Consider the following 16,754-nt stretch of genomic DNA (forward strand, 5'->3'; position numbering starts at 1 on the left):
CTTCCTCTTTCAGAATTCAGGTTCCACTGTCAGGGAAATAACTGATGCCCCAAGCATTAATGGACTCTGTCTCGTTCCTACAGCATGATCAGCCAGCATGTAACTTGCTTCATCGGTTGCTAGGGAGCAATGAGCTCATTACATCGCATCATCCGCACCCTCCACAAGGATGCTGGCACATGCTTCCCATCTGGGGATACTACTGACTGAAGCAACAGCAGTGGAGGTGCCTGCCAGTCTTCGGTCTCCTAGGGTGGAGTATGCCAATACAGCAGGTGCTAACTTTAGCTCTACCTTCGAGGTTTTAGGCTCAAGTCTTTGTGAGCCTGGCCAAGGCAATGCAACACACAAAGAGAATAGAACACCCTTCCACAGCTACTGGCATGAATACCCCTTATTTTTTAAATAAAGACAAATAAAGACAAATCTAGACAAATATATTCCTCCTGAAATTTTGGAAACACATGGCTTTTCTGACTAGGGCAATGAGCACACTATTCTAAAATCTGTGTTAGAGGAGAATTCAGTAAAAATAGAAAAAGGCTGGGGAGTTTAAAAAGAAAAAAGTATCTTCTTTTTTGCTGTCATTACAGGAGTACAAGATTTGGAGGCATTTATAGAAGACAAGGAGAAACCCAGTGATCTCCAAGCTGTATACATTAAATCCCTGGAATAGATGTTAAGCTGTGAACAATCTGGGTCACTTCAAAGTCTAAACATGCAACCCTAATGCGTTTTTTCAGTTGTTTGTCTCATTAGCACTTCACAGATCTATTCACAATAAAAAGGGGGGGGGAAAGGGGGAAGAATCTGTCAAGAAATAAAAAAGCCACCCTGCTTCCATATGCCAGGAAATTTATTAACTAACAATCTATCTGCATTACACAGAGATGGTATCTAATGATTTTCATGTACCTGTCATATGCCAAACACCATCCAAGAATTCTTAGCGCTGGTGAATTAACAAGCACATAAGGGAATACAGCTGTAATGATACATAGATACCTACACATTCAAATCCTCAGGCAACCTCAAAATGCCTTTTTTTTTTTTTAACAATTGTGTAAAGAAACATAAAAAGGAATGAGAAGGAAGGCAAACTGGGATGCTTCACTCATGAAATGCATGGAACAACAGTTCTGTTTGAAAGAGATATGCAAATGCGAAAAATTTTGACTTTTCCTCTTACCTGAAGCTAAGATTAAATTCTTCAGAATTTAAGATGACCAAGATACAAAAATGCTCACTGCTAATATATTAAATAATGCCATTGACACTCATGTATCAGTTAAATGCATCTTAAAATAAACAATTTGAAACACCAGTATGTACCCTAAGTCCTTACCTGTCTCAACAATTTTTCAACAGCTGACATTACCATGAGTCCCCTCCACACAACAGGGGCAGTCTCGTCTATCAAGAAGCCCATAGACATGCTGAAACAACAAAGCAAAAACTTAAGCTTTCCAGCACAACTCCACCAAGTACATCTGTAAAGAAGCTTGATTTAAATGAAAACATATGCTCACCATGCGATTCCATAGTTCTTAAGGGGCCTCATCAGATTTTCTAAAAGAGAAGCAAACAAAGTTTTTTGGGGTGGGAGTTGCTTTTGGGTTTTGTTTTTTTTCTTTTTTTTTTTTCTTTTAAGGCCAGTTTTTCCTCTCAGTTAAAAGCATTCATCTGGTTTTCCCCCTCATCCCTTCAATACATGCATACATTTATCTATTCTATCCAAGAACATGGCACCACTTTTTCTCTGTTTTTACTGACACCACTCATCTTTTGCCAGAATAACAGTGCATTTGCCCATAATATAATATCACTTTGTGCTGTCACTGTCAAAACCAACCTCATTTATTTGTATGAAATCCCCATGCTGTGAGGCATAAATCCCCTATTAGGCAGCCTTCTACTTCTGCAACACTTCACTAAATGCTGAGTCATTTATATCAGAACAGTATCAAAATCCTGTAACATGATGAGATTTTAACTTCTTTTTAAGATGTTATTCACTAATCTCATGAATCAGAGGATTTTCCCATTAACACACCAGTGTTTTAGGGAATTATTCTCCTGGTATTCAGTCTGCTTGGAACCCCAGAGTAGACGTCCCAAATAAAGCCACCATAAAATACACGCTGTCAACAGCTCTGGGTAAGAAGTCCTGGATGTCTTCAGACTGGCACAAGTCTGTAAGACTTCCAAATTTTCTGTAGGAACAAAAGATGCGTATTTGAACATTACAGAGGTAATGCCCTTGTCATGCTCCATATTCCTATGTCTTCCAGTGTCAAGAAAGCAAAGAGGGGAGAAATACGGCCATTGTTCTGCTGGCATAAGGGGCAGGCAAGCAGAAAGTAAACAAACATGAGTGCATTCAATACAAAACCTCTCAAAAGCCAAGTACTCAGGATGGAGTTTCTGCCATCCAAATCCATACCTTACCTCAAAATGGCACATGGGCACACACACAAAAGAACGAGAAGAACTTAACTTGGTCCAGTTCGTTTATTTAGAAGCATGCGCAGACAAGAACCAGCATAAAATTGAAAGACTACTTTAAGCAATAAAAAATATATTACAATACATATTTTGACAGAAGCCTTTGATGGACCCAAAGTAAAATATATACGGATAGTAAAATAAAAACAATGTGAATATAATGCAGGCCATTCAAATCTGAACTACAAATTCTAGCAAAATAACACCAAAGAGCATGCAAATTAAAGAGCTAAACTCTACAGATGAAAGCTTTCAAGCAATCAAGTAAGCAGACATTCAAGCCATGCAATTTCATAGAAATATGGATTAAAATAAATGGAATGTTTTGGTTTACAAATCAAAAAGTGTAAAATAGGAAGCTAAACAAATCACTTGTATGACTACTGCACTCAGGAATGAATATGGAACTGCCACTGGAAAAAGAGATGGGCTTGGACTGTTGTACTGCACCAGTGTTAACACAACTTTTCTCTACTTTCTCAGCTCCCCAGTGTTTAGTCATGGCTTATTCTGGTGTCATTATACTGTCTAACCTCATTTCTAGGAATGCGTCTTACTTTTCCCCCCTGCAGTAAGATACCTTTGTTATGAAGAGCCTGATGACATTTGAACTTCAGCCTAGAGCCATCTCTAGCACTGCTTTGCTGTCCTTGCAACGAGTCTATGTACCACCACAAGTTACAATACTAAGATTTGAGAAAAATGACTACATATTTATCTACGAGAAGGTTTTGAAAACAGGGATAAAAAAGGTCCTGCAACAACATATGTAACTGCAGGTTCAAGGACTGCTTCATTCTTGCAGTGAAATAGGACAGATTTTAAGAAATAACAAAAGAAAACAAACAGGGGAGGCCAATCCTTGACCACTCAGAACATGAGGACCAGGAACCAGAGGGTAAGAAGTATGGAAAAGATGTATTCATTCTGAGAAAGTTCACCAAAATGCTAACTTCTCAGTTCAATCCAAGTTCTCTATGGTACATCAGTCAAGTGTCTAGAGGCTAACATCTCAACAGCCACTGCCTGCATGAATGGTTTCCTCTGTAGAGAGCTTAGACAGACATACTAATCTCACAGAACAGACACACCTTCAGAGATCACCCTCTCTTTCACCTCAATGGGTAAAACAAAAAGTTGCTGTGAATACACAAATACTGACCTACAGAATAACCAAGGAGGACCCTGCTGTTGAAACATGTGCACTATTTATTTCTCAATGGCAGAGTTTAATTTCATGAAAACTGGATCTTATTGTCTTTGGTTAACAACAAGGACTATAAACTGCTCTGAGCAGCAAGATTTAATCAGATTTATACAATGCACAAGAACAATTTGCAAGCTGCTGTATATTATGGCTATAATATTCTGCATAGTTTCAAAGTAATACAAAATACTGCAGAGCACCCCACTGTTTGCCTATCGCTAAAAAGCATTCTTAAGACTATCTGAAATCTAAAGTGCTTCAGTGAGCTCTGGTAATCACCCTTGTCTCATCAAAAGCAACAGGCATTCCTCCTCCTTCTGCCTGGGTCTCGTGAAGATTTTCTAAAACATAATGTATAAAGAAGATTTAGCTTAATGAGATCTCACTAACATCTCTAATTCCCACTGTTTCCAGAGTAAATACTTCCTTCTCTGCTATTAGATGCCTGCCATAAACCTCCAAAAATACAAAATATAACAAAACACATTTCTTAAAAATCACAACACGTAGCAGTACTATGCCACCTACACCAAGAGATCAATATTCTTGTTTCCAACCTTTCAGTAAGCTTGGTGGCCCTAAATAAAAGGGTGCCGTGATTCCTCTAAACATACAAAATCAGATCAATAAGATCAACAGAGAACCAATGAAATATCAATAACATGCCTTTTCTGGTAGAATACAAGTAGGGCACTAGAGAAGGCAGGCATGTGCAAATTCATGACAGCATTACAGCAGACTGCCAATTAAAAGAGTACTAGGATTGGTCTGAAGGCTGGACTGTTACTCACATGAGGAAGAATGATGTTGAAGTCATCAGGATGGATATGCATTTTGATTTTCTTTTGGGGGTTTTTGTGGGGTTTTTTGTGGGTTGTTTTTTTTTTTTTTGTAGATGGGGTTTAACATTTTTTTACTAGAAAAAAATAAAAGCCTTGCAGACTAAGCTGACAAGGTAACTGAGTTACTCCATTCTTTTTCTCTTGAAAGCCCAGCACAGCCATTCAATGATGGTCACAGGTTAGTGCAGCACAGAAAATATGTACAGACCTATATTTATATGGTTTTGGCCTTGATAAGAGTTCAATTTCTTCACAGTAGCTTGCATGGTGCTGTGCTTTGGGTTTATGATGATAACATATCATCACTGAGATATTTTAATTATTGCTGAACAGTGCTTACACAGAGGGTTCCTCACACCGCCCCACCAGCAGTAGGCTGAAGGTGCACAAGGAACTGGGAGGGGACACAGACAGAACAGTTCACCCCATCTGACCAAATGGGTATCCCATACCAGATGGTGTCACGCTCAGCATATAAAGCTGAGGGAAGAAGAAGGAAGTGGGAGATGTTCAGGGTGATGATGTTTGTCTTCCCAAGTAACGGTTATATGTGATGGAGCCCTGCGTTCCTGGAGATGGCTGACACCTGCCCTCCTATGGGAAGCAGGAAATTAATTCCTTGTTCTGTTTTGCTTTGCTTGCATGCAGCTTTTGCTTTACTTATTAAATTCTCATTATCTCAACCCTCAAGTTCTTGCACTTTTATCTTTCCAGTCGTCTCCTCATCCTGATGGGGGGGGAGCGAGCAAGTGGCTTCATACTACTCAGTTGCACACCAGGGTTTAAACCACAAGGAGACATTTCAATTCTTGGTTTAGTTTTCAGAGAAGGTTTACTGACTGATACATTACAGCAAGCAAAGCCTTACAGATAGTCTTAACTCATCAGGTAAGTAAAGATCATTACTGCAGAAAATCACGATGTTGGTACTACACCTTCCTAGCAGGCATAATGCTATTTAATAAAAGCAAAAGATAACTTATAATTATTAAATATGACTAGAGTGGATCATGCAACACCCTAGCAAATCTATTTTGAGCTCACTGACTCAGTGAGCACTAACAGAGGAGTTGCTCAGAGTTTTCAAGTGTCTGAAAAAAGGGGTAGCTTGGGGATTTTTACCATTTCAATGGCAAAAAATATATGCAAACAGGAGATAAGAACACTAGAAGCTCAGGATTTTCTTCCCTGTTAAACATTTCCTATTGCACTCAGCTATTTTTGGAACTTACCACTATAACAATATCAGAGACTTCTTAGAATGGTAACTGATTATCTTACTATTTGTCTTCAATAAATATCAATAGTCACCTGTCGTGCCTAATTGGATTTTGGTCATCAAGCAGGAAAGTGGTGCTTTTAAGTTGTTCTATGATTGGACATCAATAGCTGAATCTATAAAAAAGTAGAACAATTGTGTGATTTTCCAGTTTAAAATATCCTAGTGACCTTTGCGTACAGATTTCCAAATGTTTCCAAGCACACTGCCAATGCAGAAGTGTTTGCCAGTGCAGACACCACTGTAAGCTCTGGGCTATGCTCTGAATGACCCTGTTTCCTGGTCCTTAAGTTTTATGCAAGCCCTGTTTCTGTAACACCCATGCACCCAAAATGAGTATTTTTCTCTAAAAACTGCTTTTGAGATGGAGAGTTATTATCTCATGTAATGGATGAGGGAATCAAGACCTGGGCTGTGAAACTTGCTCTAAGTTATTCAAGAATACTGTGGATTTAGAGACCTGTTCTCCCAAGGTCTGATGCTCTAACTGAGCCACAGCTCCACTTAGAGCATCTTCAGTGTTGGAAAACATATAATGCACAACTGATAAACATCTAGATCTAGACATTTAGGTGGATGTATTTTCCCTTGAAACTCCCAAATATACCTGAAAGAATTAAAATTTTAAAAAGCAGACTGAGGTACAACAGTTTTCAACAGAAAAAGCTGTAGAAAGTCACACTACACTACACGTTATTTGGAGATTTAGGTGTTAGTCACAATATTTTAGCATCTCACATTTAAGCATTAAAGTAGCAGCTTTAAAAACTTATTTCTGAATAGCTCATAAGTTTAAGTACTCCTTCTTCTTTCATACTATGTTATTTAAATAAAACCCATACTGTAACTCCCCTGCATACATTTATCAAAATTTGAGCAAGTTGATATTTCTTCATAATTCATACAAAAGTTAAAGGTTCTGCTGCTGTTTGCACAGTTCATCATCAGCTGAGGTTTTTCATAACAAATTGCTATTTTGCACCTCCTCGCATCTCAGTGGTATCTCACTACCTGAAACGCAGATGATGTATGGCACAACAAAACACACAGCCACTAAGCCATTCACAGAGAGACATGGCAGAATAGTCTGTGGATTCCAGTACATTTAACAAGATTAGCTGGGGCAAACTCAATTAATATGCCACACACACAGACAAGCTGAAACAGATTTTCAGCATGGTCACTTGTAGAATCTCAGAAATTTTTGTATTATCTGGTTTTTAATTGTGTACAATTTCATGCTGCAGTGACTACACTGAGTTAGGACTAGCAACTTACACAGCACTTTCTGCTAATCACAGTAAGCAGTAATTCTCCTATGGCTGTCGCTGTGTAGAAGTATAAGGAACTTATGTGCTGTATATTTTGAAAGTCACCTCCTAAGATCAACGTTCTGTAACAGGAAGATCCAGGTTCCAGTCAAGGACATAAAGACTTCAGACTATATAGGGTTTCCATCTATGAGGGAGGGAAAGAAAGAAGGGAAGGAAGGGAGAAGGACAGAAGTAGGGGAGGAAGAGAAGAAAGTAAGGAGGGAAGGAAGAACGAAGGACGGGGACAGAGGAAGAGTAACAAAAAGGTTGAGCCCTACTTGCATAAATACAGACGTCTCCACTCACCCTGGATGCCTGAGATTTATACAGGGCTAACAGATTTGACCCAGAGCATAGGGAGAGCCATACCTCTGGAAGGAACAGCTAGATGCTAGACACCATGCTACACTGTGTTTAAAGAAGTACTAGTTTCTTAAGCAAAGGCAAATGAATTCCAACCACAGTGGGGTAAAGGGAAAAGAACTGCACTGGAGGGGAGGGGGGCAAATAGCAACAGGACCCCAGAGTATCCCACAGTAAAACACAAAGACATCACCCTATGTCAGAGGAGAAGGGACGCTGTCACCAAAAGGTTAGTCAAGAGTCACAGATTTTAAATCTTGAACTGCTTATGCCAGAAGCCCAGAATATTCTATGGCACGTGACAGACTAATTGAGACTTCAAGCTTGACTTCACACTGTGTTATAAGTTTATTTGCAGGATTGCCCTAGAAATACTGCAATTTGTATTTTAAACTTGAAGAGCTCCGCACAAGGCAGGCTGTGATTTCCCATTACACCCCGCACTAACAGTGTTATCTAACCACTAAGACATCACAAATCCTTAAACCAAAGCAAATGAGACTCAAAGAGCATTATTCAGTGCCTGCAGTTCAACTTAAAGAAACAAATGCATAAGGAAACACAGCTTTCCCCAAAAGATTTGCTTCTCATATTTAGTCAGCCTACCAATCCCATTATCCAAGTAGGTTTTCCACTCCTTTTCCTCCTAATAGACTGGAGAGGAAACAAAGCTCTGTAAAAGCTTTTTCATTAACAGAATTGTGTTGCAGATACAACTTCATCAGTCCTACCTAAAAGCAAAAGAACTAATTGCTTGCTGGAATATTCTACTTCAAAAGCAAGTCTGACACAAGTAAACAGCACAGTGATTTAGTCATACCTTTGTTACATTTTGAAGCACTGCTGATTTGTTAGGTTTAAAATACTAATACAGGACTAGTTTTAAGTATGTCTCCATTAACTTTCATCACAGCTTCCTTACAATTGCTAAAACAAACCACAGAGCCAAAAAAAAGATTATTTATAATGGATCAAAAGCTTTAATAGATTAATTTGGGTGTGTTCTTTTAGTTCATTATACCCATGAGGAACGGAACAGAATCATAGAATAGTTAGGGTTGGAAAGGACCTTAAGATCATCAAGTTCCAACCCCCTTGACATGGGCAGGGACACCTCACACTAATATACTATATAAATTTATACATATGATATTATATGTATCATATACATATATGTACATATACATATATATGTATATATACACACACACTATAATATAATATACAGACTAATATAACATTCAGTTCAAGGCTTTTGTCCTGATATGCAAAACCTCTGGGAAGGCTCATGGTGTTTGAAGCACTGACTGGTTCCTGTGAGAGGGGGACTGCCCAGGTCAGCCACGTAATAGTGTCACAGACAACAGTAAAGCAGAACAGGGAGAAGCAGGAACCCCAGGGGCAGGCATTCCCTACATATTACCTTCAGCTCAAGATCTAACTTCAAAAAACATTCCAGCTAACAAGGGACTTAAACTGCTTTCAAAGCACACCTGGACACTGATAACACAGATGTAAACGATAGTAAACTTGTTGATCCTCCACGTAAAAAAGAAGTGTTTCTGGGTATATTAAATATTCTCTTTTGCACTTCACATGAACTCCCTCATGCATCCTTCTGTGATTTTATTCCAATTTCACCCCTTGCAAAGTGGAGTTCTAGGTACTTTACAAAATTATGACCACCAACTAAAGCCAAGGAAACTGATGCTAACTTTTAAACTCCGTCACTTTCAGCTACCGATCAATATAGGGAAAGGACTGAAATACATTTTTTTTCTGTTTTTGATGTATTCCACTTTATTTCTTTATTCTGAAAAGCCACTCCGTCGTACTGTAGAGAAGGGGAACAAAAGAGGGAAAATAGAGCAAGAAACTCGCAGAAAAAAAAACAAAAACATGGAAGTGAAATTTCTACACAAAAATACCGTGAAAATTCAGAATTAGATACAGTTCTTGAATTTTACTTCTACCAGAAGAGAGGGATGGAAACATTTATTCCTCTGAAATAAGCATAAAGGTACATGTGTTCAATATACAAGTAAAAAAGAATAATTTCTATCACTTATGTATATACAATAAAATGTGTATCTATAATGTTACTGTAAGAAAAGCATTTTGCAACTTAATTCCAATTTGTATAAAAGTTGAACCAGGCAAACAGTTTGTATCTCTTAAGAGTGAACTTCATGAGGTAATGAATAATTTTCTAGCCATAATGCATGTTAAAACATTTATAATTACTGCATTCCAGGATTAACAACACAAAGAGTAATACACTTCCACTTTCAAGTACTTGAAATGTATTTTTTTCAGGTTACAGTGTTTCCGTAATTCATACTGCAATAGCATTTAGTAAAATTTGATTTGCCATTTATCCAAAAAAGACTGCTCTCAGTAAGAGACTTTAATTACTGCACTACATTTCTCATCTTATACTTTTCTGCCTTACTTTTTGGTAATTGTAAGTTTGAACTTACGCATAATGAAGGATAAAATTTTAATAAATTAACTGTCCCGAGGGCTTTTTTATTTTTTTTTTAAACAGCAGCTAACAACTGCATATAAATATGCCTATAAATAATTCCTTGTAGAGTTCAGTATCCTCCATCTCCTTTCCCTCCCAATGTCAACAATTTTTTCCACAAGTGAATCCAACAATAGCTGAATTAATCAAGCTTGAGGTTAATTGTTACAAGCTTGAGGGCAATAATCAGTTCCAGAATAAAGTATATAACACTTCAGTATTCTTCACATTTTGAACTACCTCATCACATATGAAAGAGCTTCCAAAATATAAACCACAACTAATTATAACTTTCTGAATCATTATTTTGTCACATGTAAGACATGGGACTACTCCAGTCACCCTGATTAACTGGGTTAAGGCCTCACCAAACGTAAAACACAGGGTTTCAGTTCAGACTTCTTCCAAATAGAGTAAAGCATATCATTAGACTAAACACAATCGAAAAATCATTTGTTCTCAAATCCAGAGGTAATGGCAATAGCAATTATGACTTTTTCTGAAAGAATCAGATTTTGGTTTTCTTTAAATTAATCACGATTGAGTTCTGCTGGTAAAGCATGACAATGTTCTTTGAGAATACAAGCTGTACTTTTAAAATTAAACCCGTATGTTAGACCAAGAAACTTCTGCATGGCTACCTCAATAACTACCCTACCTGTCTTGTGTTTTCTCAGTTTAAGTAGTCCACTTTCTATTTATAACCCACAAATAGCTGCACTACAATCCCCTGGTATTTTCAGCAGACATCTTTAAGCAGTTTTCAACAGATGCTATTTTAAATTATCACTTTCTGTCACAAGATTCAGCAATCACAGTCTAAAGATTAGCAGACATGTAAATGTGTCCCAGTGAAAAAATGCACATGCCCATTTCTGACTTTGGTATTTTATCAGGAATTTAGTTTCTATAGCCCCTGCAGTATTATCAGACTTAATGGGGCAGCCATAACTACTGCTAGCTTTCTCTCAGAAATTACTTTCTATTCCAAATTTGGAACACAGATGCCCACTACTGATCCTTCAAATATACTATTTTATTAAGGAAAAGACACTGAGGACATCATAAAAAGGCAAGAAAGGTTTGAAATATTAAGAGAGCGCTCAACTGTCATAAAGAAAAAAAAAAAAAGCATACCATAACCTTCATCATCATTTAAATTAAGCAAATAAACATTATATTTATCTGGCAAAATGGCAATGTCTTCTCGGCAGTATAATAGCTTTTACTCTCTGGCAGCTAGTTTAAATGGCAGATTAAAAAAAATAAAAATAAATAAATTATGCAGTTCACTAAGCCAGAAAACAGCTTTTAAGTAAATTATTTGGGCTAAGAATAGAAGTAATGCTTTTGCTACTTGCATTAAAAGTGTTGTCCTGTGCCTATACTGTAGCTGATACTAATATTTATTCCATAGTTAGATAATCCTCCATTAGCTAATTAAATTCAGTTGTGAACTTATTAAACAGCATTTCCCTGACTGTTTAGTTATACTATTTTGAATGACATCCTATTAAATGTTAACAGACTTTCCAATGTACTACAGTTTGCAAAACTAAATTAATGGAGTGTCTTCTATTTATAGACTCTCCCCTCACTAAGAACTCCTAATTCATTTTGAAAACTTAAATTATACCATAACTACAATAATTTCAATTCAGAACTAATAATTGCTTCATGGATTTATTCTGTACAGCACTGGACATCCCTAATCCCTTTTCAGCTGCTACGTGTGAGAAAAGAACTAGAAGTCAAAGAGTGCAAGAGTGGTCAGAACCTGAAAGGGTTACTCTACAGTTTCATTTACAAATCCAGGCCTCACAATGAATACAGCAATAGTGTTTAAACACAATTTTTTACTGCTATGCTATTGGAAAGAAAAGTTTTTAATTGACTTATGTATACATTGTTAATGCACATCTTTAACACTGAACTGCCTGGCTTTGCTCAATCTCTGTAAAAACTATTTATTCAGAGTTTATGTTTTATTCTGAAAATGTAACAAGAAACCAGAAAATAACACTAAAATCTCATTATACCAACATACAAGGGTCATACATATTGTATCTATACACATATATATACACACATATACATACATATGCACACAACACCACCCCACCCCCCCATGATGGATCACTTCCTTGCAAGCTTATCCTACCTGTCACTCATTAAAAGGAACACTGGAAGTTCACAATTAACGCCTCCCAGGCCCTCCAAATTCCTACTTTCACAATGAAATCATGTCAGCTACTTTGTCAGCACTGTCACTGTTGTCACTCTACAGCTTCAGCAACTCAAGAGTTAAAAGCACACAGAGAAGTGAACAGAATTCCTGAAATTCAAATTCTATCCTGTTATCATTCATACTGAATGACTACATGAGTTCCTCAGTAGACTAGTGTAATGTGTTCAGATGTGAAATACACATATTCATCTTCTGTCAGTTAAAAAATAAGGAAAGTTCTTAAATCATGGTAATATTTGCTTGTACATTCCACACAGAAGTAGAGAGAATACATCTTAGTGATCAAAATATTAGTGCTTAGAAGTCAACAGCACCAATTTAAATTCAGGGAAATCCTCCAATTTCTTTCCATTACATTGAACTGTGTATTTTTAACACTTGAAATATGTTAAGACAAAAGCTTATGGTGAATTCTCAGCTATATACCCAAAGTATCTAGTAACTGAAATTTATGTACAAACAAAATTGAGCTGCCCTAATACTCAACTGAATATACGCTTCAGTTCTTGAATCCCTAGCAAGTTAATCTGTATGATCATACAAAATAGACTGGGCAACTTGCTTATCTGTGGCTCATAACATGGATTTAATTTTTGTATGGATTGACAAAAAGCACAGCAGAATGTGTAAGAAGTTCAAATTTATCTTATCAATTTTTCAGACAGTGAGGAATAAAATAAATGGAGAACCGAATTTTTACCTCATCTCCTTTGGAAAGTTAAAAATCAAGGTCACATTAAAAAAGGAGAGATATGAAGAACACCACAACACAGTCCCCTTTGTGTTCATCTTGCATAATGCACTTCAAATGAAAAATTCATTGCAAAAAAATCTGTCACATGAAAACATGGCCTGCATGACATACACCTTCAGTGGGGTCCAAAGTACAAGAAAATACAAGAATACTTCAGTTTGTATCAGGGAAGTCAAACTCTACTGATGATACATGAGAGGATTCGTTTATTTATTTGTTCACAACATAATTAGTCTTTGACTTCAAAACAGAAACCCAAAAACTAAAACCAAGTATTCTCTCTTAGAAATTAATTTAATAAAGCCCATATTTGTAAGCCAGGTACTTAAATCTAGGAAGTATTCAATTTGACAGTTTCTCCAGTAATAATCCACAAAACTCTCAAAGCCTGTGGCCCAACATAAAAAAAAAAACAAAAACAAAACACCCACCCAAAAAAAAACCCAAGTACTGAATATTGCTCCTAGTTGTACAAGCTAGCTTTGAAAGCAACCTCATTACTAAAAATAAAATAAAACAAATACACTAAGTCTTTATGTTCTATTTGCATTCCCTCTGTGCCACACCAATGAGTGAGCCATGCTCACCCATGCACAAAGAAGACAGCAAGAAAAAAAATTACTTCCACTTACTTGGTGTTAATTCTGGCTTTCCTTTTAAGTTCATCATCTTTGGAATTGAAGGTCCATATATGTCTGCATCAAGCAAACCAACTTCTTTTGTCTGTGTAAGAAACAAATGGAAGTATTTGTCAAAACATGTCTTCTTTAATGAATTACTAGTTGAGCAAAATGTAAAAACTGCCCATACAAATAAAAATATTCTCTTGATTTTAGACATATCAGTTTCTTTTCTCTCTGAAATGCAACTGAAGCATAAATATAAAAACATCTCTAGAAGCTGAGACAGACGTCTTCAGAAAATCAATTCACAACACACAGAATCCTCACTTGCACATTTTCTTACTCACAAAGTAGACCACAGCCTTCATATTAAAACATTGTAAGTGATATTCTCTGTATTCCATGGAAATTTATGCAGAAATAAAATTTTATTTTTTAAATGTATCAGATTTTATTGAAAAGTAAAAAACAAATTTTGTTTGTAAACATACTTGAATTAATGTAATTTGAGTTATATTACTGACCACAGGAGGGAAAACCCGTATTTTTATCTTCTGTTGAAGTGGCCAGCGTAAACATTTGCAGACATTTGCTGACATCTTGAAAATACTGAAATGCAAGTCTGTGAAGCCAATTAAGCAGGCATAACATTTTAATCAAATGCATTAGCACAAAAGAATGCTAAAAATGGGTTTATTCAACTACATATGGTACATTTCAACTACGTAGTCTAGACTTATAGGATTGATTTCTATGTGCTTTTTTATACATATATATATATATATTCTGTGGAAACTCGACTGTTTTTCCTACAGATGGCAAGACACACTACCAATTACCAAATTATGCAAATTAAGTAGTAAAGAGCAAGCCCTTTAAAGCGCTGAACATCAAGTTTCTCTATATAAAAAGCTAACTGTATTCATCATTTTGCAAAATTGCAAGCACGTATGTTTAAGGGCTTGTTTGAAAGGTTAAGGCAGCAATGGGAGCTCTTCCAACAATGCCAAATCAGACTTTCACTGCTAGTGTTTCAAAATGTGTGCTTCACTTTCTGGATGATGCTTTTGTAATGTGATATCATAAATTAAGCCATTCTATTATCACAGTATTGATAGGAAGGATGGAGAGAAAGACAAACGCTCAGTGATAACTATCACTTTTTTTGTTAGAAGAAAGGTATAAGCAAGGCTTTTAATGCAAGTATACAGCATCTCTACCTTTGAACAGGATTTCTGAACATGAAGTATATTCTGTGGCATCACAATCAGTTTGGGTTTTCTTGTTGGTGTTTTTTTGGTTTGGGGTTTTGCTTTGTTTTGGGGTTAGTTTTGATGGTTCTTTTTCTGGAGGGGTGTTTGTTTGTTGGGGGGGCTGGGTTTGTTTGGTTTGGGTTTTAGCTGGTTGGGTTTGGGGTTTTTTGTTGTTGTTTGCTTGTTTGTTTGTTTGTTAACAGAAATGCACCTGGAGTAAAACCCCAGGTATCCTGGCCACTACTTCTGAATTTTAAGTAAGATACCAAAACCAACTCATAGAAGCCTAGATACCCCAGAAGCAAGACTGACCCTTTTTACTACAACACACGTAATAATTCAGGTTTGGAGAGTTTTACATGGGGGTTGCTTTCTTCTGGGTTTTTTTTTTTTTCCTTCTTCTGTTTTTTCAAGCTGTTGATATTGAACCGTGAAGCCTTAACAGCTGAACAATTTAAAGTGTTAAATTTACCTAATATAAGCCAAATGCATCTTAAATTTTACAACCAAGAAGTAAAAACTGCATTACCATATATAATCTATTTACTTTCAAAAATAAGTTTTTACTACAAAAATCAACCAAATTTAGGTTCAGTTATTCAAAATGCTTTTTTATAGAAGAGTGCAAAGCATGCGTAATTATATGAATTAATTTAAAATTTTTAACATTATTTTCTTTGTATAACCTTATTAAAACTATTACAAAATGTTCAGGAGTTGCTATGACAAATTATCCTACTTTTTGCCTACTGTATGAAAACTGCAATTTCAAAAAGATTGAAAAGACCCATTTTTGTGTTAGATTTCAAAGACATCAACAACAGTATTAGAGCTTCTTTGTTCTTGTACAAAATGCGTATTTTAACAGATCAGAAAGATTCATGACTCAATCCCTTTATCTGTGCCAGCAGCTAATCAAACCCATCAAAACATCATCTAGGGGCTGTACCGCATAATTCCTTCTCAAATAAAAGTAAGTATTTGCAGAAAAACTTACATGGTGTTTTAAACCTGACTGAGATAGTTTCCCTCAATTTTTTGAGGGTTTCCCCCCCAGCAAGGATCATGACTACCCACTGACTAACCTCAGTGATCTTACAACTCACTACAGTTTTGTTTTCAGCCTGAAGGAACTAAAGATTTAGGGTAAGCTAAATTAATTAGATTGACTTTGTGACCTTCTGGGCATAATCAGATCTTTACCACTACAGGCCACCTATTCCTAAGAGTCAGCAGGAATGTATCTGCAAGCATACCAAATTTCCTGAAATTAAGAATAATGCAAGCACACTGGAGAAAAATACCCCTCAATTACCAAGGAGGAGTTTGCAAATTCAGCTACTACTTCAAACTAAAAAGCTGATCTTTGTCTCAAGTCCAAACAATAAACCTGACAGGTTTTTTTTTAAAGAAAAGAAAAAAGAAAAAAAATTTAGTCACTTCCTAAAAATTCAGAAAGATGCCCATTTCCCAGATGCATTGCTTTTGTTGGTGGATGTGGTTCAATAGAACAGTTGTCTTCAAATGGAAAAATAATAGATTCTCCAGTTTCTACAACTCATGCTAATGAAAGCAGAAGTGCTCCTGTAAGCATGGTGCTTTCTACAGGATTATAGGAGAAAAGTCTTTTGGAAATTCTTTAAGTCACTGGCAGAACTTCACTAAAGATAGCCTCAGGTACGCTTTTTACTTCACCAAGCAATTGAACATGTTAAGTCAAAAGAGTTCATACTGCCTAAAATAGCAGCTTATGCAGAAAGCATTGGCCCAATAAGCTAAGGTTTTGAGTTTTGATTCTCCCAGCTATCCCTGCATTTGCAATACATAAGCATCTCCAGAA

The 16,754-nt window shown here is 36.5% G+C and overlaps 1 protein-coding gene across 1 annotated transcript in view; it reads right to left on the bottom strand.

Annotated features, from left to right (window-relative positions):
- Nucleotides 1-16,754, bottom strand: part of NUBPL (NUBP iron-sulfur cluster assembly factor, mitochondrial) — an 89,045-nt gene that overhangs the window by 56,489 nt on the left and 15,802 nt on the right. The window contains exons 4-6 of the mRNA XM_061367608.1: nt 13,671-13,761; nt 1,530-1,569; nt 1,346-1,436 (exon numbers count right to left, since the gene is read on the bottom strand). Coding sequence (XP_061223592.1) covers nt 1,346-1,436; nt 1,530-1,569; nt 13,671-13,761 — 222 coding nt within the window. The remainder of the gene's footprint in view (nt 1-1,345; nt 1,437-1,529; nt 1,570-13,670; nt 13,762-16,754) is intronic.

This window comes from Neopsephotus bourkii, unplaced genomic scaffold (genome assembly GCF_033783945.1).
Source record: "Neopsephotus bourkii isolate Nb327-2 ecotype Australia unplaced genomic scaffold, CSIRO-AGI_Nbou_v1 NB_1388, whole genome shotgun sequence".
NCBI classification, from domain to species: domain Eukaryota; kingdom Metazoa; phylum Chordata; class Aves; order Psittaciformes; family Psittacidae; genus Neopsephotus; species Neopsephotus bourkii.